This window comes from Microcaecilia unicolor, chromosome 6, assembly GCF_901765095.1.
Source record: "Microcaecilia unicolor chromosome 6, aMicUni1.1, whole genome shotgun sequence".
NCBI classification, from domain to species: Eukaryota; Metazoa; Chordata; class Amphibia; order Gymnophiona; family Siphonopidae; genus Microcaecilia; species Microcaecilia unicolor.
This window is the reverse complement of record NC_044036.1, coordinates 3,673,714-3,693,312: the sequence shown is the minus strand read 5'-3', so window position 1 is coordinate 3,693,312 and position 19,599 is coordinate 3,673,714. Positions and strand designations below refer to the sequence as shown.

Genomic DNA, 19,599 nt, shown 5'->3' with positions numbered 1-19,599 from the left:
ATTTGAGTTTCCACATTGAGTGGAACATTTTCTTGGTTATAGAGTTCACTTGACTCTCGAGTGTAAGGTTACGGTCGATTATAAAACCGAGGATTTTCAGGCTATCTGAGATAGGGAGGGTGTAATCTGGGGTGTTTAGATTTGTGGGTTTGTTCGTGTTGTGTTGGGATGAGAGGATGAGGCAATGTGTTTTTTCTGTATTGAGCTTTAGTTGGAATGCATTTGCCCATGAGTTCATGGTATTCAAGCGGAGCTTGATTTCGTTGGTGATTTCTGACAGGTCATATTTGAAAGGAATGTATATTGTAACGTCGTCTGCAAACATAAATGGGTTGAGGCCTTGGGTGGATAAGGACTTGGCTAGTGGGGTCATCATTAGGTTGAAAAGGATTGGTGATAGTGGTGATCCTTGAGGTACTCCGCATTCTGCTTTCCACGGTGATGATATATTTGAATTTGATTTCACTTGGTATGTTCTGGTGGTTAGGAAACCCTTGATCCAACTAAGTATATTTCCACCAATCCCAAAGGTAGTCTAGGATTCTTAATAGTATATTATGGTTTACCATGTCGAATGCACTAGACATGTCAAATTGGAGGAGAAGTATGCTTTTACCTGTTGCTATTTCCTGCTTGAATTTGGCCAGGAGAGTAGTTAGTACTGTTTCGGTGCTGTGGAGGGGGCAAAATCATGATTGTGATTCATGTAATATTGAGAATTTGTTTATGTAGTCAGTGAGTTGTTTGGTTACCATACTTTCCATCAGTTTGACTGCTAGTGGGATTGATGCTACTGGGCGGTAATTGGTGATTTCATTTGTTTTTTTTATTATTATTATTAGCATTTGTATAGCGCTACCAGATGCGTAGGATGTGAGTAGGGTATAGGGGTGAGTAGGATGTTACCATTTTCCTTAGGGAAGAGACCTTGTTGGAGCATGAAGTTTAGGTGGGATGTGAGGTCTGTTATGAAGCGGTCAGGGTCGGATTTTATTAGGTAGCAGTTTGCAGTGAGTGTTGGAGAACCTGTAGTTCGCATGGGTAATTGTTTCGACCGTGAGGAGAGCGAAGTTTGACCAGGTTCGGTCCGCTGGGTATTCTCCTAAGGTTGGACCTAGACCATTGATGAAGTTTTTGATATTGGTAGTGTTCTGAGGAAGTGTGTTGCGTAGTTTTACAATTTTTTCATTGAAGTAATTGGCAAGTTTGTCTGCCGATGGGATGTCTGTTTTGGTTGTGGTGACCAAGGTAGTGTCTAGTTGATTGTGTATGAGTTGGTATAGTTTCTTTCGTGTCTTTGTAATCTGGTAATATGCTTAGTAAATAGCCTGAGTACAATGGGTTTAGTTTTAAATAATTTGCATTAAATTGCGTTAACACGATAGTAAGTCTAGCACTTGGTCTTTATCCTATTTTGTCTTATGCCTCCTGCTATCTTTTTCATCTTGCTGATTGACCTCATTTCCTCCCACAGCTTCAAGTACGCTGTTACGTTTTGATATCTGGGAGAAAGGAAATGTGAGCCCTCTGCAGTTGTCAGAGAGACTGCTCAGTGCAGTGCGCCATGCCCTCTGTGATGTTGTCATGGAGGTCAGAGTGCTACAGGCCCCTCTCTGCGTGGATACATCCTCTGTGATCAGTGGCAGTGAATTTGAGACTGGAGGCAATGGTAAGATAGCCTGTAATATTTGTAAAGTCTCTTCTATCTCCTAAGACAGAACTGGCTAATGAATGTGGGTTGGGATGTGGGTAATGGTAGAACAGCCTCTAATATTTGTAAAGTCTCTTCTGTGTTCTAAGAGAGAACTGGCTAATGATTGTGGGGCAGGATGGGGGTAATGGTAGGAATATCTGTAATATTTGTGAAGTCTCTTTCTTGACATCATACTTGACCGCTCCATACGAATGGATTATGTCAATCTACCAGCAGATGGAGACAGAGAAAAAATAGTTCTCGTGATTCGTTCCCTTAACGGTAATGTGCAGCCTGGAATGTTCAGTATTTTCTCTGTCTCCAAGCGGATGGTGGATGACCTATGCAGCTCCTTTGTGGTGCTTTCGGCCAGCTTCTGCTGCAGTTCAAGCTGGGTGTCAGTTGAGCAGGGGGTTTCCTCTTGGAGGGTTACAGTATTAACAATGGAGCTAGGTTACATCCTGTGGTGCCAGTTCCTTCACTCCCCCATTATTTAGCAGTTACAGTGGAGTTTCTTGAGACAGTATAGAAATTGCTGTACTTCTTGTGTGAGCTGACTGGCTTTCTGCCAACAGGTATTTGGTTGAATGACTCTTTTGTCACCTGGTAAGTGCTGATTCTGGACCCCTTTTTTCTCAGTTGGGGTGTTTGGTTGGTGACAGCGTTTCAGCTGCTGCCTCACAGCGCTGGTTCCAATTCGACTTCAGTCTTCCTTCCTGCACTTTTCTTGTCAGTCTTGGCGTACTTTGGCCTTTTGTTGGAGAACTCCCTAGGCTCTGGTGGTGACTTAATTTCGAGTGTTGTTGGGCATGTGTCAGTTCAAGTAAGGCTGCTTTGGCACCCTTTTTTTTTTTTTTAACTCCTGCTGGGTTTCCTTGTCCCTTCAGTGATAGTTTTCTTTGACCCTTCTGGGGTGCTTTCGTCTCCCAAGCCCATTTGTGGCTTACAGCTGCATTCCCGTTTTCAAGCAATTATGGCACTACCAGTTGATGTGGAGGAGTTTTCTGCCTTACTCCAAATGCCGTCAATCTGCGCGACTCGTGCTGGCTTCAGCCTGTGGCGCTAGGCCTTTCTCCTGACTACCTAGTTTCAGACATTTTTAACAGAACATCGCTCTGCAGCAGTGTTCTGTCGGAAGGTAGGTTTTATGTGATGCCCAGAGCAGTTTACTGCATTCGCAAGACTTGGTCCTCTTTGATGCAGACAGCTTCCTTCTCCAACAGACTTTTGCGGTATTGGGCTAAGGGACATTCCACTGCCTTTGGCCTGATGTGTAGTTAATTTCAGCGCTGGACTCCATGTCTTTTTGCTGTGGCCGCGTTCCCTCCACATTATGGAGGAGAATCTGTCTTTTCCCTGACTCCTTCGTGTGGAGTGGAGGAGTAGCCTAGTGGTTAGTGCAGTGGACTTTGATCCTGGGGAACTGAGTTTGATTCCCACTGCAGCTCCTTGTGACTCTGGGCAAGTCACTTAACCCTCCATTGCCCCTGGTACAAAATAAGTACCTGAATATATGTAAACCGCTTTGAATGTAGTTGCAAAAACCATTTCCCTTTCTCCAGCCCGAGGTTGCACTGAATTTAGCCGCCTTGAACATGCCCTTTGGGCTGCCTTTCGCTGCAGAGATTTGTTTTCCTCAATTGGCTCACTCTCCTATTTACTTTAGTTTTTAGTGGTTTCTGTGTTTCACTTCCATGTCTATCAGCTGTGCCCTTCCCCACTGGGGATACCTTGCTCCGTATACATTTGGTCTGCACTGTTACTTCTGGGCCTGCTTCTGCGGTTCAGTTCATTGGTGGATCAGCGATTTTGCTTGGGACCCTATGAAAAGGACCTAATTTCCTTCTGACCGCCAACTCTACCTGCTTTCTACAAGACATGTTGCTGTGGATTGTCTTAGTGAGGCTTCTTGCTTCCACTGTCGCATGGCTCAGTCTCTGTGTCTCTGGAGATCATTTCCAGTCTGGACAGGCGATATGACTTTATCTTTGTTGCTGGTACTCCATCTTCCCATTGTGGCTGTCCTCTGTCTCTGCCTATGGAACGTGTCTACATTGGTACAAGAACTAGTGTTCTGCCTCATAAGAACATAAGAATAGCCATACTGGGTTAGACCAATGGTCCATCTAACCCAGTATCCTGCTTCCAGCAGTGACCAATCTAGGTCACAAGTATCTGGCAGAATCCCAAATAGTAGCAACATTCCATGCTACCAATCCCATGTCAAGTAGTGGCTTTCCCATGTCTGTCTCAATAGCAGACTATGGCCTTGCCTCCAGGAATTTGTCCAAACCTTTTTTAAACCCAGATATGCTGTTACTACATCTTCTGTCAAAGTGTTCCAGTGATTAACCCATTAGTGCCCAATGTTCCCATAAGCCACTATCTGGGAACATTGGGCACTAATGGGTTAACTATTTGTTGAGTGAAAAAATATTTTCTCCTATTTGTTTTAAAAGTATTTCCATAAACAATGTTCTTGGTACTTTTCCTTCTAAAGAAATAAATAAATTATATAGAAATACAATCACTCTTTAGGGCAAGCAAGTTTTACTCTGCTATATTGATAACCGTAAAGTATTTCCATTTAACTTCATTGAATGCCCCCTACTTCATCTATGCGTGTCAGTTCCGTCTTTGAATCTGGAGAGCAACTCCATTCTCATACGTTGTCAGTTCCATCTCTGAACGTGGAGTACGCCTACATCTTTGTTTATGAATTACAGATCCGTCTCTGACTGGAGAACACAACTTCCTCTCTGAAGACGTAGAGCTCATCTCCATCTTTGAACATAAAGAACTGTTCCATCCCTGGATATAGCTCACAGCTCCATGGCACAGCTCCATTTCTGGTTCTACAGTACAGCCCCATCGCTGGGTGTAGAGTGCAACTCTCTCGCCAGGTGTAGAGCACATCCCTATCTCTGACTATGTAGCTTAAGTCTGCCTTTACATGTGGCTCGTGCTTCCTTTTCTGACTGTAAAGTGCAGCTTTATTTCTAACTGTGGAACTCGGCATCATCTCTGCATGAGATAGACATGGGGGAAGCCACTGCTTGCCTTGGGATGGGTAGCATGAAACGCTACTTTTTGGGTTTCTCCCAGATACTTGTGACCTGGATGGGTCACTGTTGGAAGAAGATAAGGTCTGACCCAGTTATGGCTATTCTTATGTTCTTAGGACACTGCTCCACCTCTGGAGGTTGAGCAGTTCTCCATCTTGGAATATGGACCACCTTTCTTTCTCAGTCTGTGCAGCACAGCTGCATGTTGGTTAGTACAGCCTGGCGCTATCTCTGTCTGCAGAAGCAGATTCATTTTTGCAAATAGGGTGCTGCTATAGCTCTAAGCTTAGGAGGATTTATCTCCCTATTAAATCACAAGGGCAGCTCTGTCTTTGACTAGGTGAAGCACAACTCCGTTGTTAGTCAAGCACACGCTTCTGTCTCTGCAGCTGAAACATTGTTCCATTACTAGATGTATAGCACATCCCCATTTCTGTGTGTGGAGTGCTGCTCCATTGCTCCATATTGTGAATTTCAGTGCAGGGATTGTGGATGTGATAATTGTTTCTCTGGATTTGGTGCAGGGAGTGTGGTTGTGGTAATTGTTCACCTGGGATTCGGTGCAGGGAGTGTGGATGTGGAAATTGTTCCCCTGGGGTTCGGTGCAGAGAGTGTGGTTGTGGTAATTGTTCCCCTGGGGTTTGGTACAGGGAGTGTGGTTGTGGTAATTGTTCCCCTGGGGTTTGGTGCAGGGAGTGTGGTTGTGGTAATTGTTCCCCTTGGGTTCGGTGCAGGGAGTGTGGTTGTGGTAACTTTCTGTGGGGTTCGGTGCAGGGAATGTGGTTATGGTAATTGTTCTGGGGTTCGGTGCAGGGAATGTGGTTGTGGTAATTGTTCTGTGGTTTGGTGCAGGAAGTGTGGTTGTGGTAATTGTTCCCATGGGGTTTGGTACAGGGAGTGTGGTTGTGGTAATTGTTCCCCTGGGGTTTGGTGCAGGGAGTGTGGTTGTGGTAATTGTTCCCCTGGGGTTTGGTGCAGGGAGTGTGGTTGTGGTAATTGTTCCCCTTGGGTTCGGTGCAGGGAGTGTGGTTGTGGTAACTTTCTGTGGGGTTCGGTGCAGGGAATGTGGTTGTGGTAATTGTTCTGGGGTTTGGTGCAGGGAATGTGGTTGTGGTAATTGTTCTGTGGTTTGGTGCAGGAAGTGTGGATGTGGTAATTGTTCCCCTGGAGTTCGGTGCAGGGAGTGTGGTTGTGGTAATTTTTTCTCTGGGTTTGGTGCAGGGAGTGTGGATGTGGTAATTGTTTCTCTGGGTTTGGTGCAGGAAGTGTGGATGTGGTAATTGTTCTCTTGGGGTTTGGTGCAGGGAGTGTGGTTGTGGTAATTGTTCCCTTGGGGTTCGGTGCAGGGAGTGTGGTTGTGGTAATTCTTCCCCTGGGGTTTGGTGCAGGGAGTGTGGTTGTGGTAGTTGTTTCTCTGGGTTTGGTGCAGGGAGTGTGGATATGGTAATTGTTCCCCTGGAGTTCGGTGCAGGAAGTGTGGATGTGGTAATTCTTCCCCTGGGGTTCGATGCAGGGAGTGTGTTTGTGGTAGTTGTTTCTCTGGGTTTGGTGCAGGGAGTGTGGATGTGGTAATTGTTTGTTTCCCTGGGTTTGGTTCAGGGAGTGTGGTTGTGGTAATTCTTCCCCTGGGGTTCAGTGCAGGGAGTGTGGTTGTGGTAGTTGTTTCTCTGGGTTTGGTGCAGGGAGTGTGGATGTGGTAATTGTTTGTTTCCCTGGGTTCGGTTCAGGGAGTGTGGTTGTGGTAATTCTTCCCCTGGGGTTCAGTGCAGGGAGTGTGGTTGTGGTAGTTGTTTCTCTGGGTTTGGTGCAGGGAGTGTGGATGTGGTAATTGTTTGTTTCCCTGGGTTCGGTTCAGGGAGTGTGGTTGTAGTAATTCTTCCCCTGGGGTTCGGTGCAGGGAGTGTGTTTGTGGTAGTTGTTTCTCTGGGTTTGGTGCAGGGAGTGTGGATGTGGTAATTGTTTGTTTCCCTGGGTTCGGTTCAGGGAGTGTGGTTGTGGTAATTCTTCCCCTGGGGTTCAGTGCAGGGAGTGTGGTTGTGGTAGTTGTTTCTCTGGGTTTGGTGAAGGGAGTGTGGATGTGGTAGTTGTTCCCCTGGAGTTCGGTGCAGGGAGTGTGGATGTGGTAATTCTTCCCCTGGGATTCGGTGCAGGGAGTGTGGTTGTGGTAATTGTTCCCCTGGGGTTCGGTTCAGGGAGTGTGGTTGTAGTAATTGTTCCCCTGGGGTTCAGTGCAGGGAGTGTGGTTGTGGTAATTGTTCCCCTGGGGTTCGGTTCAGGGAGTGTGGATGTGGTAATTCTTTCCCTGGGATTCGGTGCAGGGAGTGTGGTTGTGGTAATTCTTCCCCTGGGGTTCAGTGCAGGGAGTGTGGTTGTGGTAATTGTTCCCCTGGGGTTCGGTTCAGGGAGTGTGGATGTGGTAATTCTTCCCCTGGGGTTCGATGCAGGGAGTGTGGTTGTGGTAATTGTTCCCTTAGGGTTCGGTTCAGGGAGTGTGGTTGTGGTAATTGTTCCCCTGGGGTTCGGTGCAGGGAGTGTGGTTGTGGTAATTGTTTCTCTGGGTTTGGTGCAGGAAGTGTGGATGTGGTAATTCTTCCCCTGGGGTTCGGTGCAGGGAGTGTGGTTGTGGTAATTGTTCCCCTGGGGTTCGTGCAGGGAGTGTGGTTGTGGTAATTGTTCCCCTGGGGTTCAGTGCAGGGAGTGTGGTTGTGGTAATTGTTCCCCTGGGGTTCAGTGCAGGGAGTGTGGTTGTGGTAATTGTTCCCCTGGGGTTCAGTGCAGGGAGTGTGGTTGTGGTAATTGTTCCCCTGGGGTTCGGTTCAGGGAGTGTGAATGTGATAATTCTTCCCCTGGGGTTCGGTTCAGGGAGTGTGGATGTGGTAATTCTTCCCCTGGGGTTCGATGCAGGGAGTGTGGTTGTGGTAATTCTTCCCCTGGGGTTCGGTTCAGGGAGTGTGGTTGTGGTAATTGTTTCTCTGGGTTTGCTGCAGGAAGTGTGGATGTGGTAATTGTTCCCCTGGGGTTCGGTGCAGGGAGTGTGGTTGTGGTAATTGTTTCTCTGGGTTAGGTGAAGGGAGTGTGGTTGTGGTAATTGTTCCCCTGGGGTTCGGTGCAGGGAGTGTGGTTGTGGTAGTTGTTTCTCTGGGTTTGGTGCAGGGAGTGTGGATGTGGTAATTGTTTGTTTCCCTGGGTTCGGTTCAGGGAGTGTGGTTGTGGTAATTCTTCCCCTGGGGTTCGGTGCAGGGAGTGTGTTTGTGGTAGTTGTTTCTCTGGGTTTGGTGCAGGGAGTGTGGATGTGGTAATTGTTCCCCTGGAGTTCAGTGCAGGGAGTGTGGTTGTGGTAGTTGTTTCTCTGGGTTTGGTGCAGGGAGTGTGGATGTGGTAGTTGTTCCCCTGGAGTTCGGTGCAGGGAGTGTGGATGTGGTAATTCTTCCCCTGGGATTCAGTGCAGGGAGTGTGGTTGTGGTAATTGTTCCCCTTTGGTTCGGTTCAGGGAGTGTGGTTGTAGTAATTGTTCCCCTGGGGTTCAGTGCAGGGAGTGTGGTTGTGGTAATTGTTCCCCTGGGGTCCGGTTCAGGGAGTGTGGATGTGGTAATTCTTTCCCTGGGATTCGGTGCAGGGAGTGTGGTTGTGGTAATTTTTCCCCTGGGGTTCAGTGCAGGGAGTGTGGTTGTGGTAATTGTTCCCCTGGGGTTCGGTTCAGGGAATGTGGATGTGGTAATTCTTCCCCTGGGGTTCGGTTCAGGGAGTGTGGATGTGGTAATTCTTCCCCTGGGGTTCGATGCAGGGAGTGTGGTTGTGGTAATTGTTCCCTTAGGGTTCGGTTCAGGGAGTGTGGTTGTGGTAATTGTTCCCCTGGGGTTCGGTGCAGGGAGTGTGGTTGTGGTAATTGTTTCTCTGGGTTTGGTGCAGGGAGTGTGGTTGTGGTAATTGTTCCCCTGGGGTTCAGTGCAGGGAGTGTGGTTGTGGTAATTGTTCCCCTGGGGTTCAGTGCAGGGAGTGTGGTTGTGGTAATTGTTCCCCTGGGGTTCGGTTCAGGGAGTGTGAATGTGATAATTCTTCCCCTGGGGTTCGGTTCAGGGAGTGTGGATGTGGTAATTCTTCCCCTGGGGTTCGATGCAGGGAGTGTGGTTGTGGTAATTCTTCCCCTGGGGTTCGGTTCAGGGAGTGTGGTTGTGGTAATTGTTTCTCTGGGTTTGCTGCAGGAAGTGTGGATGTGGTAATTGTTCCCCTGGGGTTCGGTGCAGGGAGTGTGGTTGTGGTAATTGTTTCTCTGGGTTAGGTGAAGGGAGTGTGGTTGTGGTAATTGTTCCCCTGGGGTTCGGTGCAGGGAGTGTGGTTGTGGTAATTGTTTCTCTGGGTTTGGTGCAGGAAGTGTGGATGTGGTAATTGTTCCCCTGGGGTTCAGTGCAGGGAGTGTGGTTGTGGTAATTGTTTTTCTGGGGTTTGGTGCAGGGAGTGTGGTTGTGGTAATTGTTCCCCTGGGGTTCGGTGCAGGGAGTGTGGTTCTGGTAATTGTTTCTCTGAGTTTGGTGCAATGAGTGTGATTGTGGTAATTGTTCCCCTCGTGTTCGGTGCAGGGAGTGTGGATGTGGTAATTGTTTGTTTCCCTGGGTTCGGTTCAGGGAGTGTGGATGTGGTAATTCTTCCCCTGGGGTTCGATGCAGGGAGTGTGGTTGTGGTAATTCTTCCCCTGGGGTTTGGTGCAGGGAGTGTGGTTGTGGTAGTTGTTTCTCTGGGTTTGGTGCAGGGAGTGTGGTTGTGGTAATTTTTCCCCTGGGGTTCGGTGCAGGGAGTGTGGTTGTGGTAGTTGTTTCTCTGGGTTTGGTGCAGGGAGTGTGGATGTGGTAATTGTTCCCCTGGGGTTCGGTGCAGGGAGTGTGGTTGTGGTAATTGTTTCTCTGGGTTTGGTGCTGGAAGTGTGGATGTGGTAATTGTTCCCCTGGAGTTCGGTGCAGGGAGTGTGGATGTGGTAATTGTTCCCCTGGGGTTCAGTGCAGGGAGTGTGGTTGTGGTAATTGTTCCCCTGGGGTTCAGTTCAGGGAGTGTGGATGTGGTAATTCTTCCCCTGGGGTTTTTGTTCAAGGAGTGTGGATGTGGTAATTCTTCCCCTGGGGTTCGGTTCAGGGAGTGTGGTTGTGGTAATTGTTCCCCTGGGGTTCGGTGCAGGGAGTGTGGTTGTGGTAATTGTTTCTCTGGGTTTGGTGCAGGAAGTGTGGATATGGTAATTGTTCCCCTGGAGTTCGGTGCAGGGAGTGTGGATGTGGTAATTGTTCCCCTGGGGTTCGGTGCAGGGAGTGTGGTTGTGGTAATTGTTCCCCTGGGGTTCGGTTCAGGGAGTGTGGATGTGGTAATTCTTCCCCTGGGGTTCGATGCAGGGAGTGTGGTTGTGGTAATTGTTCCCTTAGGGTTCGGTTCAGGGAGTGTGGTTGTGGTAATTGTTCCCCTGGGGTTCGGTGCAGGGAGTGTGGTTGTGGTAATTGTTTCTCTGGGTTTGGTGCAGGAAGTGTGGATGTGGTAATTGTTCCCCTGGAGTTCGGTGCAGGGAGTGTGGATGTGGTAATTGTTCCCCTGGGGTTCGGTGCAGGGAGTGTGGATGTGGTAATTCTTCCCCTGGGGTTCGGTGCAGGGAGTGTGGTTGTGGTAGTTGTTTCTCTGGGTTTGGTGCAGGGAGTGTGGATGTGGTAATTGTTCCCCTGGGGTTCAGTGCAGGGAGTGTGGTTGTGGTAGTTGTTTCTCTGGGTTTGGTGCAGGGAGTGTGGTTGTGGTAATTGTTCCCCTGGGGTTCCGTGCAGGGAGTGTGGTTGTGGTAATTGTTCCCCTGGGGTTCGGTTCAGGGAGTGTGAATGTGATAATTCTTCCCCTGGGGTTCGGTTCAGGGAGTGTGGATGTGGTAATTCTTCCCCTGGGGTTCGATGCAGGGAGTGTGGTTGTGGTAATTCTTCCCCTGGGGTTCGGTTCAGGGAAATGTGGTTGTGGTAATTGTTCACCTGGGGTTCGGTGCAGGGAGTGTGGTTGTGGTAATTGTTTCTCTGGGTTTGCTGCAGGAAGTGTGGATGTGGTAATTGTTCCCCTGGGGTTCGGTGCAGGGAGTGTGGTTGTGGTAATTGTTTCTCTGGGGTTCGGTGCAGGGAGTGTGGTTGTGGTAATTGTTTCTCTGGGTTTGGTTCAGGAAGTGTGGATGTGGTAATTGTTCTCCTGGGGTTCAGTGCAGGGAGTGTGGTTGTGGTAAATGTTTTTCTGGGGTTTGGTGCAGGGAGTGTGGTTGTGGTAATTGTTCCCCTGGGGTTCGGTGCAGGGAGTGTGGATGTGGTAATTGTTCCCCTGGAGTTCGGTGCAGGGAGTGTGGTTGTGGTAATTGTTCCCCTGGGGTTCGGTGCAGGGAGTGTGGATGTGGTAATTGTTCGTTTCCCTGGGTTCGGTTCAGGGAGTGTGGATGTGGTAATTCTTCCCCTGGGGTTCGATGCAGGGAGTGTGGTTGTGGTAATTCTTCCCCTGGGGTTTGGTGCAGGGAGTGTGGTTGTGGGAGTTGTTTCTCTGGGTTTGGTGCAGGGAGTGTGGTTGTGGTAATTTTTCCCCTGGGGTTCGGTGCAGGGAGTGTGGTTGTGATAGTTGTTTCTCTGGGTTTGGTGCAGGGAGTGTGGTTGTGGTAATTTTTCCCCTGGGTTTCGGTGCAGGGAGTGTGGTTCTGGTAATTGTTTCTCTGAGTTCGGTGCAGGGAGTGTGGATGTGGTAATTGTTTGTTTCCCTGGGTTCGGTTCAGGGAGTGTGGATGTGGTAATTCTTCCCCTGGGGTTCGATGCAGGGAGTGTGGTTGTGGTAATTCTTCCCCTGGGGTTCGGTGCAGGGAGTGTGGTTGTGGTAGTTGTTTCTCTGGGTTTGGTGCAGGGAGTGTGGTTGTGGTAGTTGTTTCTCTGGGTTTGGTGCAGGGAGTGTGGATGTGGTAATTGTTCCCCTGGGGTTCGGTGCAGGGAGTGTGGTTGTGGTAATTGTTTCTCTGGGTTTGGTGCTGGAAGTGTGGATGTGGTAATTGTTCCCCTGGAGTTCGGTGCAGGGAGTGTGGATGTGGTAATTGTTCCCCTGGGGTTCAGTGCAGGGAGTGTGGTTGTGGTAATTGTTCCCCTGGGGTTCAGTTCAGGGAGTGTGGATGTGGTAATTCTTCCCCTGGGGTTCGGTTCAAGGAGTCTGGATGTGGTAATTCTTCCCCTGGGGTTCGATGCAGGGAGTGTGGTTGTGGTAATTGTTCCCCTGGGGTTCGGTTCAGGGAGTGTGGTTGTGGTAATTGTTCCCCTGGGGTTCGGTGCAGGGAGTGTGGTTGTGGTAATTGTTTCTCTGGGTTTGGTGCAGGAAGTGTGGATATGGTAATTGTTCCCCTGGAGTTCGGTGCAGGGAGTGTGGATGTGGTAATTGTTCCCCTGGGGTTCGGTGCAGGGAGTGTGGATGTGGTAATTCTTCCCCTGGGGTTCGATGCAGGGAGTGTGGTTGTGGTAATTCTTCCCCTGGGGTTCGGTTCAGGGAGTGTGGTTGTGGTAATTGTTCCCCTGGGATTCGGTGCAGGGAGTGTGGTTGTGGTAATTGTTCCCCTGGGGTTCGGTTCAGGGAGTGTGGTTGTGGTAATTGTTCCCCTGGGGTTCAGTGCAGGGAGTGTGGTTGTGGTAATTGTTCCCCTGGGGTTCAGTGCAGGGAGTGTGGTTGTGGTAATTGTTCCCCTGGGGTTCGGTTCAGGGAGTGTGAATGTGGTAATTCTTCCCCTGGGGTTCGATGCAGGGAGTGTGGTTGTGGTAATTGTTCCCCTGGGGTTCGGTTCAGGGAGTGTGGTTGTGTTAATTGTTCCCCTGGGGTTCGGTGCAGGGAGTGTGGTTGTGGTAATTGTTTCTCTGGGTTTGGTGCAGGAAGTGTGGATGTGGTAATTGTTCCCCTGGGGTTCGGTGCAGGGAGTGTGGATGTGGTAGTTGTTTCTCTGGGTTTGGTGCAGGGAGTGTGGATGTGGTAATTCTTCCCCTGGGGTTCGGTTCAGGGAGTGTGGTTGTGGTAATTGTTCCCCTGGGATTCGGTGCAGGGAGTGTGGTTGTGGTAATTGTTCCCCTGGGGTTCGGTTCAGGGAGTGTGGTTGTGGTAATTGTTCCCCTGGGGTTCAGTGCAGGGAGTGTGGTTGTGGTAATTGTTCCCCTGGGGTTCAGTTCAGGGAGTGTGGATGTGGTAATTCTTCCCCTGGGGTTCGGTTCAGGGAGTGTGGATGTGGTAATTCTTCCCCTGGGATTCGGAGGGAGTGTGGTTGTGGTAATTCTTCCCCTGGGGTTCGGTGCAGGGAGTGTGGTTGTGGTAATTGTTTCTCTGGGTTTGGTGCAGGAAGTGTGGATGTGGTAATTGTTCCCCTGGAGTTCGGTGCAGGGAGTGTGGATGTGGTAATTGTTCCCCTGGGGTTCGGTTCAGGGAGTGTGGATGTGGTAATTCTTCCCCTGGGGTTCGGTTCAGGGAGTGTGGATGTGGTAATTCTTCCCCTGGGGTTCGATGCAGGGAGTGTGGTTGTGGTAATTGTTCCCCTGGGGTTCGGTTCAGGGAGTGTGGTTGTGGTAATTCTTCCCCTGGGGTTCGATGCAGGGAGTGTGGATGTGGTAATTCTTCCCCTGGGGTTCGATGCAGGGAGTGTGGTTGTGGTAATTGTTCCCCTGGGGTTCGGTTCAGGGAGTGTGGTTGTGGTAATTGTTCCCCTGGGGTTCGGTGCAGGGAGTGTGGTTGTGGTAATTGTTTCTCTGGGTTTGGTGCAGGAAGTATGGATGTGGTAATTGTTCCCCTGGAGTTCGGTGCAGGGAGTGTGGTTGTGGTAGTTGTTTCTCTGGGTTTGGTGCAGGGAGTGTGGATGTGGTAATTGTTCCCCTGGGGTTCAGTGCAGGGAGTGTGGTTGTGGTAATTGTTCCCCTGGGGTTCAGTTCAGGGAGTGTGGATGTGGTAATTCTTCCCCTGGGGTTCGGTTCAAGGAGTGTGGATGTGGTAATTGTTCCCCTGGGGTTCGGTTCAGGGAGTGTGGTTGTGGTAATTGTTCCGCTGGGGTTCGGTGCAGGGAGTGTGGTTGTGGTAATTGTTTCTCTGGGTTTGGTGCAGGAAGTGTGGATATGGTAATTGTTCCCCTGGAGTTCGGTGCAGGGAGTGTGGATGTGGTAATTGTTCCCCTGGAGTTCGGTACAGGGAGTGTGGATGTGGTAATTGTTCCCCTGGGGTTCGGTGCAGGGAGTGTGGATGTGGTAATTCTTCCCCTGGGGTTCGATGCAGGGAGTGTGGTTGTGGTAATTCTTCCCCTGGGGTTCGGTTCAGGGAGTGTGGTTGTGGTAATTGTTCCCCTGGGATTCGGTGCAGGGAGTGTGGTTGTGGTAATTGTTCCCCTGGGGTTCGGTTCAGGGAGTGTGGTTGTGGTAATTGTTCCCCTGGGATTCGGTGCAGGGAGTGTGGTTGTGGTAATTGTTCCCCTGGGGTTCGGTTCAGGGAGTGTGGTTGTGGTAATTGTTCCCCTGGGGTTCGGTTCAGGGAGTGTGGATGTGGTAATTCTTCCCCTGGGGTTCGATGCAGGGAGTGTGGTTGTGGTAATTGTTCCCCTGGGGTTCGGTTCAGGGAGTGTGGTTGTGGTAATTGTTCCCCTGGGGTTCGGTGCAGGGAGTGTGGTTGTGGTAATTGTTTCTCTGGGTTTGGTGCAGGAAGTGTGGATGTGGTAATTGTTCCCCTGGAGTTCGGTGCAGGGAGTGTGGATGTGGTAGTTGTTTCTCTGGGTTTGGTGCAGGGAGTGTGGATGTGGTAATTCTTCCCCTGGGGTTCGGTTCAGGGAGTGTGGTTGTGGTAATTGTTCCCCTGGGATTCGGTGCAGGGAGTGTGGTTGTGGTAATTGTTCCCCTGGGGTTCGGTTCAGGGAGTGTGGTTGTGGTAATTGTTCCCCTGGGGTTCAGTGCAGGGAGTGTGGTTGTGGTAATTGTTCCCCTGGGGTTCGGTTCAGGGAGTGTGGTTGTGGTAATTGTTCCCCTGGGATTCGGTGCAGGGAGTGTGGTTGTGGTAATTGTTCCCCTGGGGTTCGGTTCAGGGAGTGTGGTTGTGGTAATTCTTCCCCTGGGGTTCGGTTCAGGGAGTGTGGATGTGGTAATTCTTCCCCTGGGGTTCGATGCAGGGAGTGTGGTTGTGGTAATTGTTCCCCTGGGGTTCGGTTCAGGGAGTGTGGTTGTGGTAATTGTTCCCCTGGGGTTCGGTGCAGGGAGTGTGGTTGTGGTAATTGTTTCTCTGGGTTTGGTGCAGGAAGTGTGGATGTGGTAATTGTTCCCCTGGAGTTCGGTGCAGGGAGTGTGGATGTGGTAGTTGTTTCTCTGGGTTTGGTGCAGGGAGTGTGGATGTGGTAATTCTTCCCCTGGGGTTCGGTGCAGGGAGTGTGGTTGTAGTAATTGTTTCTCTGGGATTCGGTGCAGGGAGTGTGGTTGTGGTAATTCTTCCCCTGGGGTTCGGTGCAGGGAGTGTGGTTGTAGTAATTGTTTCTCTGGGTTTGGTGCAGGGAATGTGGATGTGGTAATTGTTCCCCTGGGGTTCGGTGCAGGGAGTGTGGTTGTGGTAATTGTTCCCCTGGGGTTCGGTGCAGGGAGTGTGGTTGTGGTAATTGTTCCCCTGGGGTTTGGTGTAGGGAGTGTGGTTGTGATAATTGTTTATCTGGGTTAGGTGCAGGGAGTGTGGATGTGGTAATTGTTCCCCTGGGGTTCGGTGCAGGGAGTGTGGTTGTGGTAATTGTTCCCCTGGGGTTCGGTGCAGGGAGTGTGGATGTGGTAATTGTTCCCCTGGAGTTCGGTGCAGGGAGTGTGGATGTGGTAATTGTTCCCCTGGAGTTCGGTGCAGGGAGTGTGGATGTGGTAATTGTTCCCCTGGGGTTCGGTGCAGGGAGTGTGGATGTGGTAATTTTGTCCCCACAGCTTGAGTTTGGATGTGATAATTCTTTCTGTGTAATTCAGCATAGGGATGAATACTCTGTTATTTGTTTCTCATATAATTCTGCAAACTTCTAAGAGAAAATGATTTATTACCACTACTGTCTGTTGCAGCTCGCCTGAGACGGACAGTGTCAGATATTAAGGAATTGGTTCTCAGCTCTGCAAGTTCTCACAGACGACAGCCGTCACCTCTTCACTTCTCAAGTGTCTCAAGCTGCACTCCAGGGAATTCAGAACCCGTCACACCCAGCAGCAAGATGGCCAGACGCAGTTTCTGGGACATGCTGGTAAGGTGTCTATGAATAGATTTGGACAAATAGCCGTTACAGGAACAAAGGGTCTGGCTAGATGCTAGACTAACAGTGTCCTCAGGAGAAGTTTTTTTCATCAAGGTTGGATAAACTGTTCTCTGGACGCGTAGAGCAAAAGATAAAGAGCAGACCTTGAAAAGGAAAATGCAGACTTTAATAAGTTATATTGATGCTTCCGGGATTCACACTCTGAAATGCCTGACATGACATGTTTCACCTAAAGCACAGGCTGAATCAGGGGAATAAAATGCTACAATAAATAACACAAAAACCAATCAGTAAAAAGTACAGCTGATCACACATAAATAAATCATATGAACAATCCATGTAAAAACATCAGATACTATGACCACTAAAACCGTGCACCAATATAGCAAGTTAAAACTTAAAAAGTAAGACAGTGAAGTAAGAAACAGTGAACACTCAGAGAATGGCTTACCCAGTTGGTGCAAATCTAAATACTCCAGCAATGATCACTATAAAAAAAAGAGAGTTAAAAAAACAAAATGTCTTCCAACCAAGCAGTCAAACCTGAATGTATTCAGATTACAAGGAGCTATAATGGTAAAAAGAAATGGTGAAATGGCTTACTCACGTGTGTATCGTCCTGGGTCAGTTTAGAACAGTGAATATCTTAATATTTACAATGCAAACAGAACAATTGCCACAGTTTTTATCCAAAGGGTTCCCCATGTAGGAGGGCTGGCTGATAGCAAGGACTTGCTTACACAAAAACCTAAGGCAATTAATGAAAATAGCGAGAGGAAAATGTTAAATAGCAATGGTACCAAGATGGAGCCCTGTGATACTTCGCAGGGAGTGGTATAGGAGAGAGAAGTGGAGTCCCTCTAATCAACCTGGTTTTGCTTGTGCTGTAAGGACTGCAGCCAGGCCAATACTTTACCTTGAGAGACAAATAGGTACATAAGTAATGCCAAACTGGGAAAAGACCAAGGGTCCATCGAGCTCAGCATCCTGTCCATGACAGTGGCCAATCCAGGTCAAGGGCACCTGGCAGCTTCCCAAACGTACAAACATTCTATACATGTTATTCCTGGAATTGTGGATTTTTCCCAAGTCCATTTAGTAGCGGTTTATGGACTTGTCCTTTAGGAAACCGTGTAACCCCTTTTTAAACTCTGCCAAGCTAACCGCCTTCACCACGTTCTCCGGCAACGAATTCCAGAGTTTAATTATACGTTGGGTGAAGAAAACTTTTCACCGATTTATTTTAAATTTACTACACTGTAGTTTCATCGCATGCCCCCTAGTCCTAGTATTTTTGGAAAGCGTGAACAGATGCTTCACATCCACCTGTTCCACTCCACTCATTATTTTATATGCCTCTATCATGTCTCCTCTCAGCCGTCTCTTCTTCAAACTGAAAAGCCCTAGCCTCCTTAGTCTTTCTTCATAGGGAAGTCGTCCCATTCCCGCTATCATTTTAGTCGCCCTTCGCTGCACCTTTTCCAATTCTACTATATCTTTCTTGAGACCAGAATTGAACACAATACTCAAGGTGCTGTCGCACCATGGAGCGATATAACGGCATTATAACATCCTCACACCTGTTTTCCATACCTTTCCTAATAATACCCAATATTCTATTCGCTTTCCTAGCCGCAGCAGCACACTGAGCAGAAGGTTTCAGTGTATTATCGATGACGACACCCAGATCCCTTTCTTGGTCCGTAACTCCTAACATGGAACCTTGCATGACGTAGCTATAATTCGGGTTCTTTTTTCCCACATGCATCACCTTGCACTTGCTCACATTAAACGTCGTCTGCCATTTAGCTGCCCAGTCTCCCAGTCTCGTAAGATCCTTCTGTAATTTTTCACAATCCTGTCACGAGTTAACGACTTTGAATAACTTTGTGTCATCAGCAAATTTAATTACCTCGCTAGTTACTCCCATCTCTAAATCATTTATAAATATATTAAAAAGCAGCGTTCCTAGCAAAGACCCCTGAGGAACCGCACTAGCTACCCTTCTCCATTGTGAATACTGCCCATTTAATCCCACTCTCTGTTTCCTATCCGTCAGACAGTTTTTAATCCACAATAGGACATTTCCTCCTATCCCATGACCCTCCAATTTCCTCTGTAGCCTTTCATGAGGTACCTTGTCAAATGCGTTTTGAAAATCCAGATACACAATATCAACCGGCTCCCCTTTGTTCACATGTTTGTTTACTCCTTCAAAGAATTGAAGTAAATTGGTCAGGCAAGATTTCCCCACACAAAAGCCATGCTGACTTGGTCTCAGTAATCCATGTCCTCGGATGTGCTCTGTAATTTTGTTTTTGATAATAGCCTCTACCATTTTCTCCGGCACCGACGTCGGACTCACCGGTCTATAATTTCCCGGATCTCCCCTGGAACCTTTTTTGAAAATTGGCGTTACAATGGCCACCTTCCAATCTTCCGGTACCACACTCGATTTTAAGGATAAATTGCATATCACTAGCAGTAGCTCCGCAAGCTCATTTTTCAGTTCTATCAGTACTCTAGGATGAATACCATCCGGTCCAGGAGATTTGCTACTCTTCAGTTTGCCGAACTGCCCCATTATGTCCTCCAGGTTTACCGTGAAGTCAGTAAGTTTCTCCGACTCGTCTGCTTGAAATACCATTTCCGACACCGGTATCCCACCCAAATCTTCCTCGGTGAAGACCGAAGCAAAGAATTCATTCAGTCTGTCCGCTACGCCTTTGTCTTCCTTGATCGCCCCTTTTACCCCTCTAATGCTATCTTTTTTTCGTAATCCCTCTTGGCCTTCTTTATCTGCGCCTTGCATTTGCTTTGACACTTCTTATGCTGCTTCTTGTTATTTTCAGATGGTTCCTTCTTCCATTTTCTGAAGGCGTTTCTTTTAGCTCTAATAGCTTCCTTCACCTCACTTTTCAACCACGCCGGCTGTCTTTTGGACTTCCGCCTTTCTTTTCTAATTCACGGAATATGTTTAGCCTGGGCCTCCAGGATAGTATTTTTGAACAGCGTCCATGCCTGTTGTACAGTTTTTACCCTCTCAGTTGTCCCCCTAAGTTTTTTTTTTTAACCGTTCTTCTCATTTTATCATAGTCTCCTTTTTTAAAGTTAAACGCTAACATATTTGACTTCCTGTTTATAGTTACTTCAAGGTTGATATCAAAACTGATCGTATTATGATCACTGTTATCAAGCGGCCCCAGTACCATAACGTCCCTCACCAGATCATGCGCTCCACTAAGGACCAAGTCTAGAATTTTTCCTTCTCTCGTCGGCTCCTGCACCAGCTGCTCCATAAAGCTGTCCTTGATTTCATCAAGGAATTGTACCTCTCTAGCGTGTCCCGATGTTATTTATTTATTTATTTATTTTTATTTGTATCCCACAATTTCCCACCTCTTTGCAGGCTCAATGTGGCTTACAATACATCATGAATAGTGAAAATGAGAAGAGAATAAACAATTGGTATTACAGAAGGATTTGGGGTCACATGTTAATGATAAAGCATAGTAGTGAAATAGCAAGAAAGCATTATAAGACAGTTCTGGATACATGTGGGGTTTCACATGTTTTGATCTTTGTGATATGTC

At 48.3% G+C, this 19,599-nt stretch overlaps 1 protein-coding gene across 6 annotated transcripts in view; it reads left to right on the top strand.

The window, feature by feature from the left end:
• SZT2 (SZT2 subunit of KICSTOR complex) overlaps positions 1 to 19,599 on the top strand; it is a 484,798-nt gene that overhangs the window by 326,667 nt on the left and 138,532 nt on the right. For all 6 annotated transcript variants that reach the window (XM_030207429.1, XM_030207428.1, XM_030207430.1 and 3 more), the window contains exons 50-51: positions 1,475 to 1,669; positions 15,819 to 15,994. In XM_030207429.1, the coding sequence (XP_030063289.1) occupies positions 1,475 to 1,669; positions 15,819 to 15,994 (371 nt within the window). The remainder of the gene's footprint in view (positions 1 to 1,474; positions 1,670 to 15,818; positions 15,995 to 19,599) is intronic.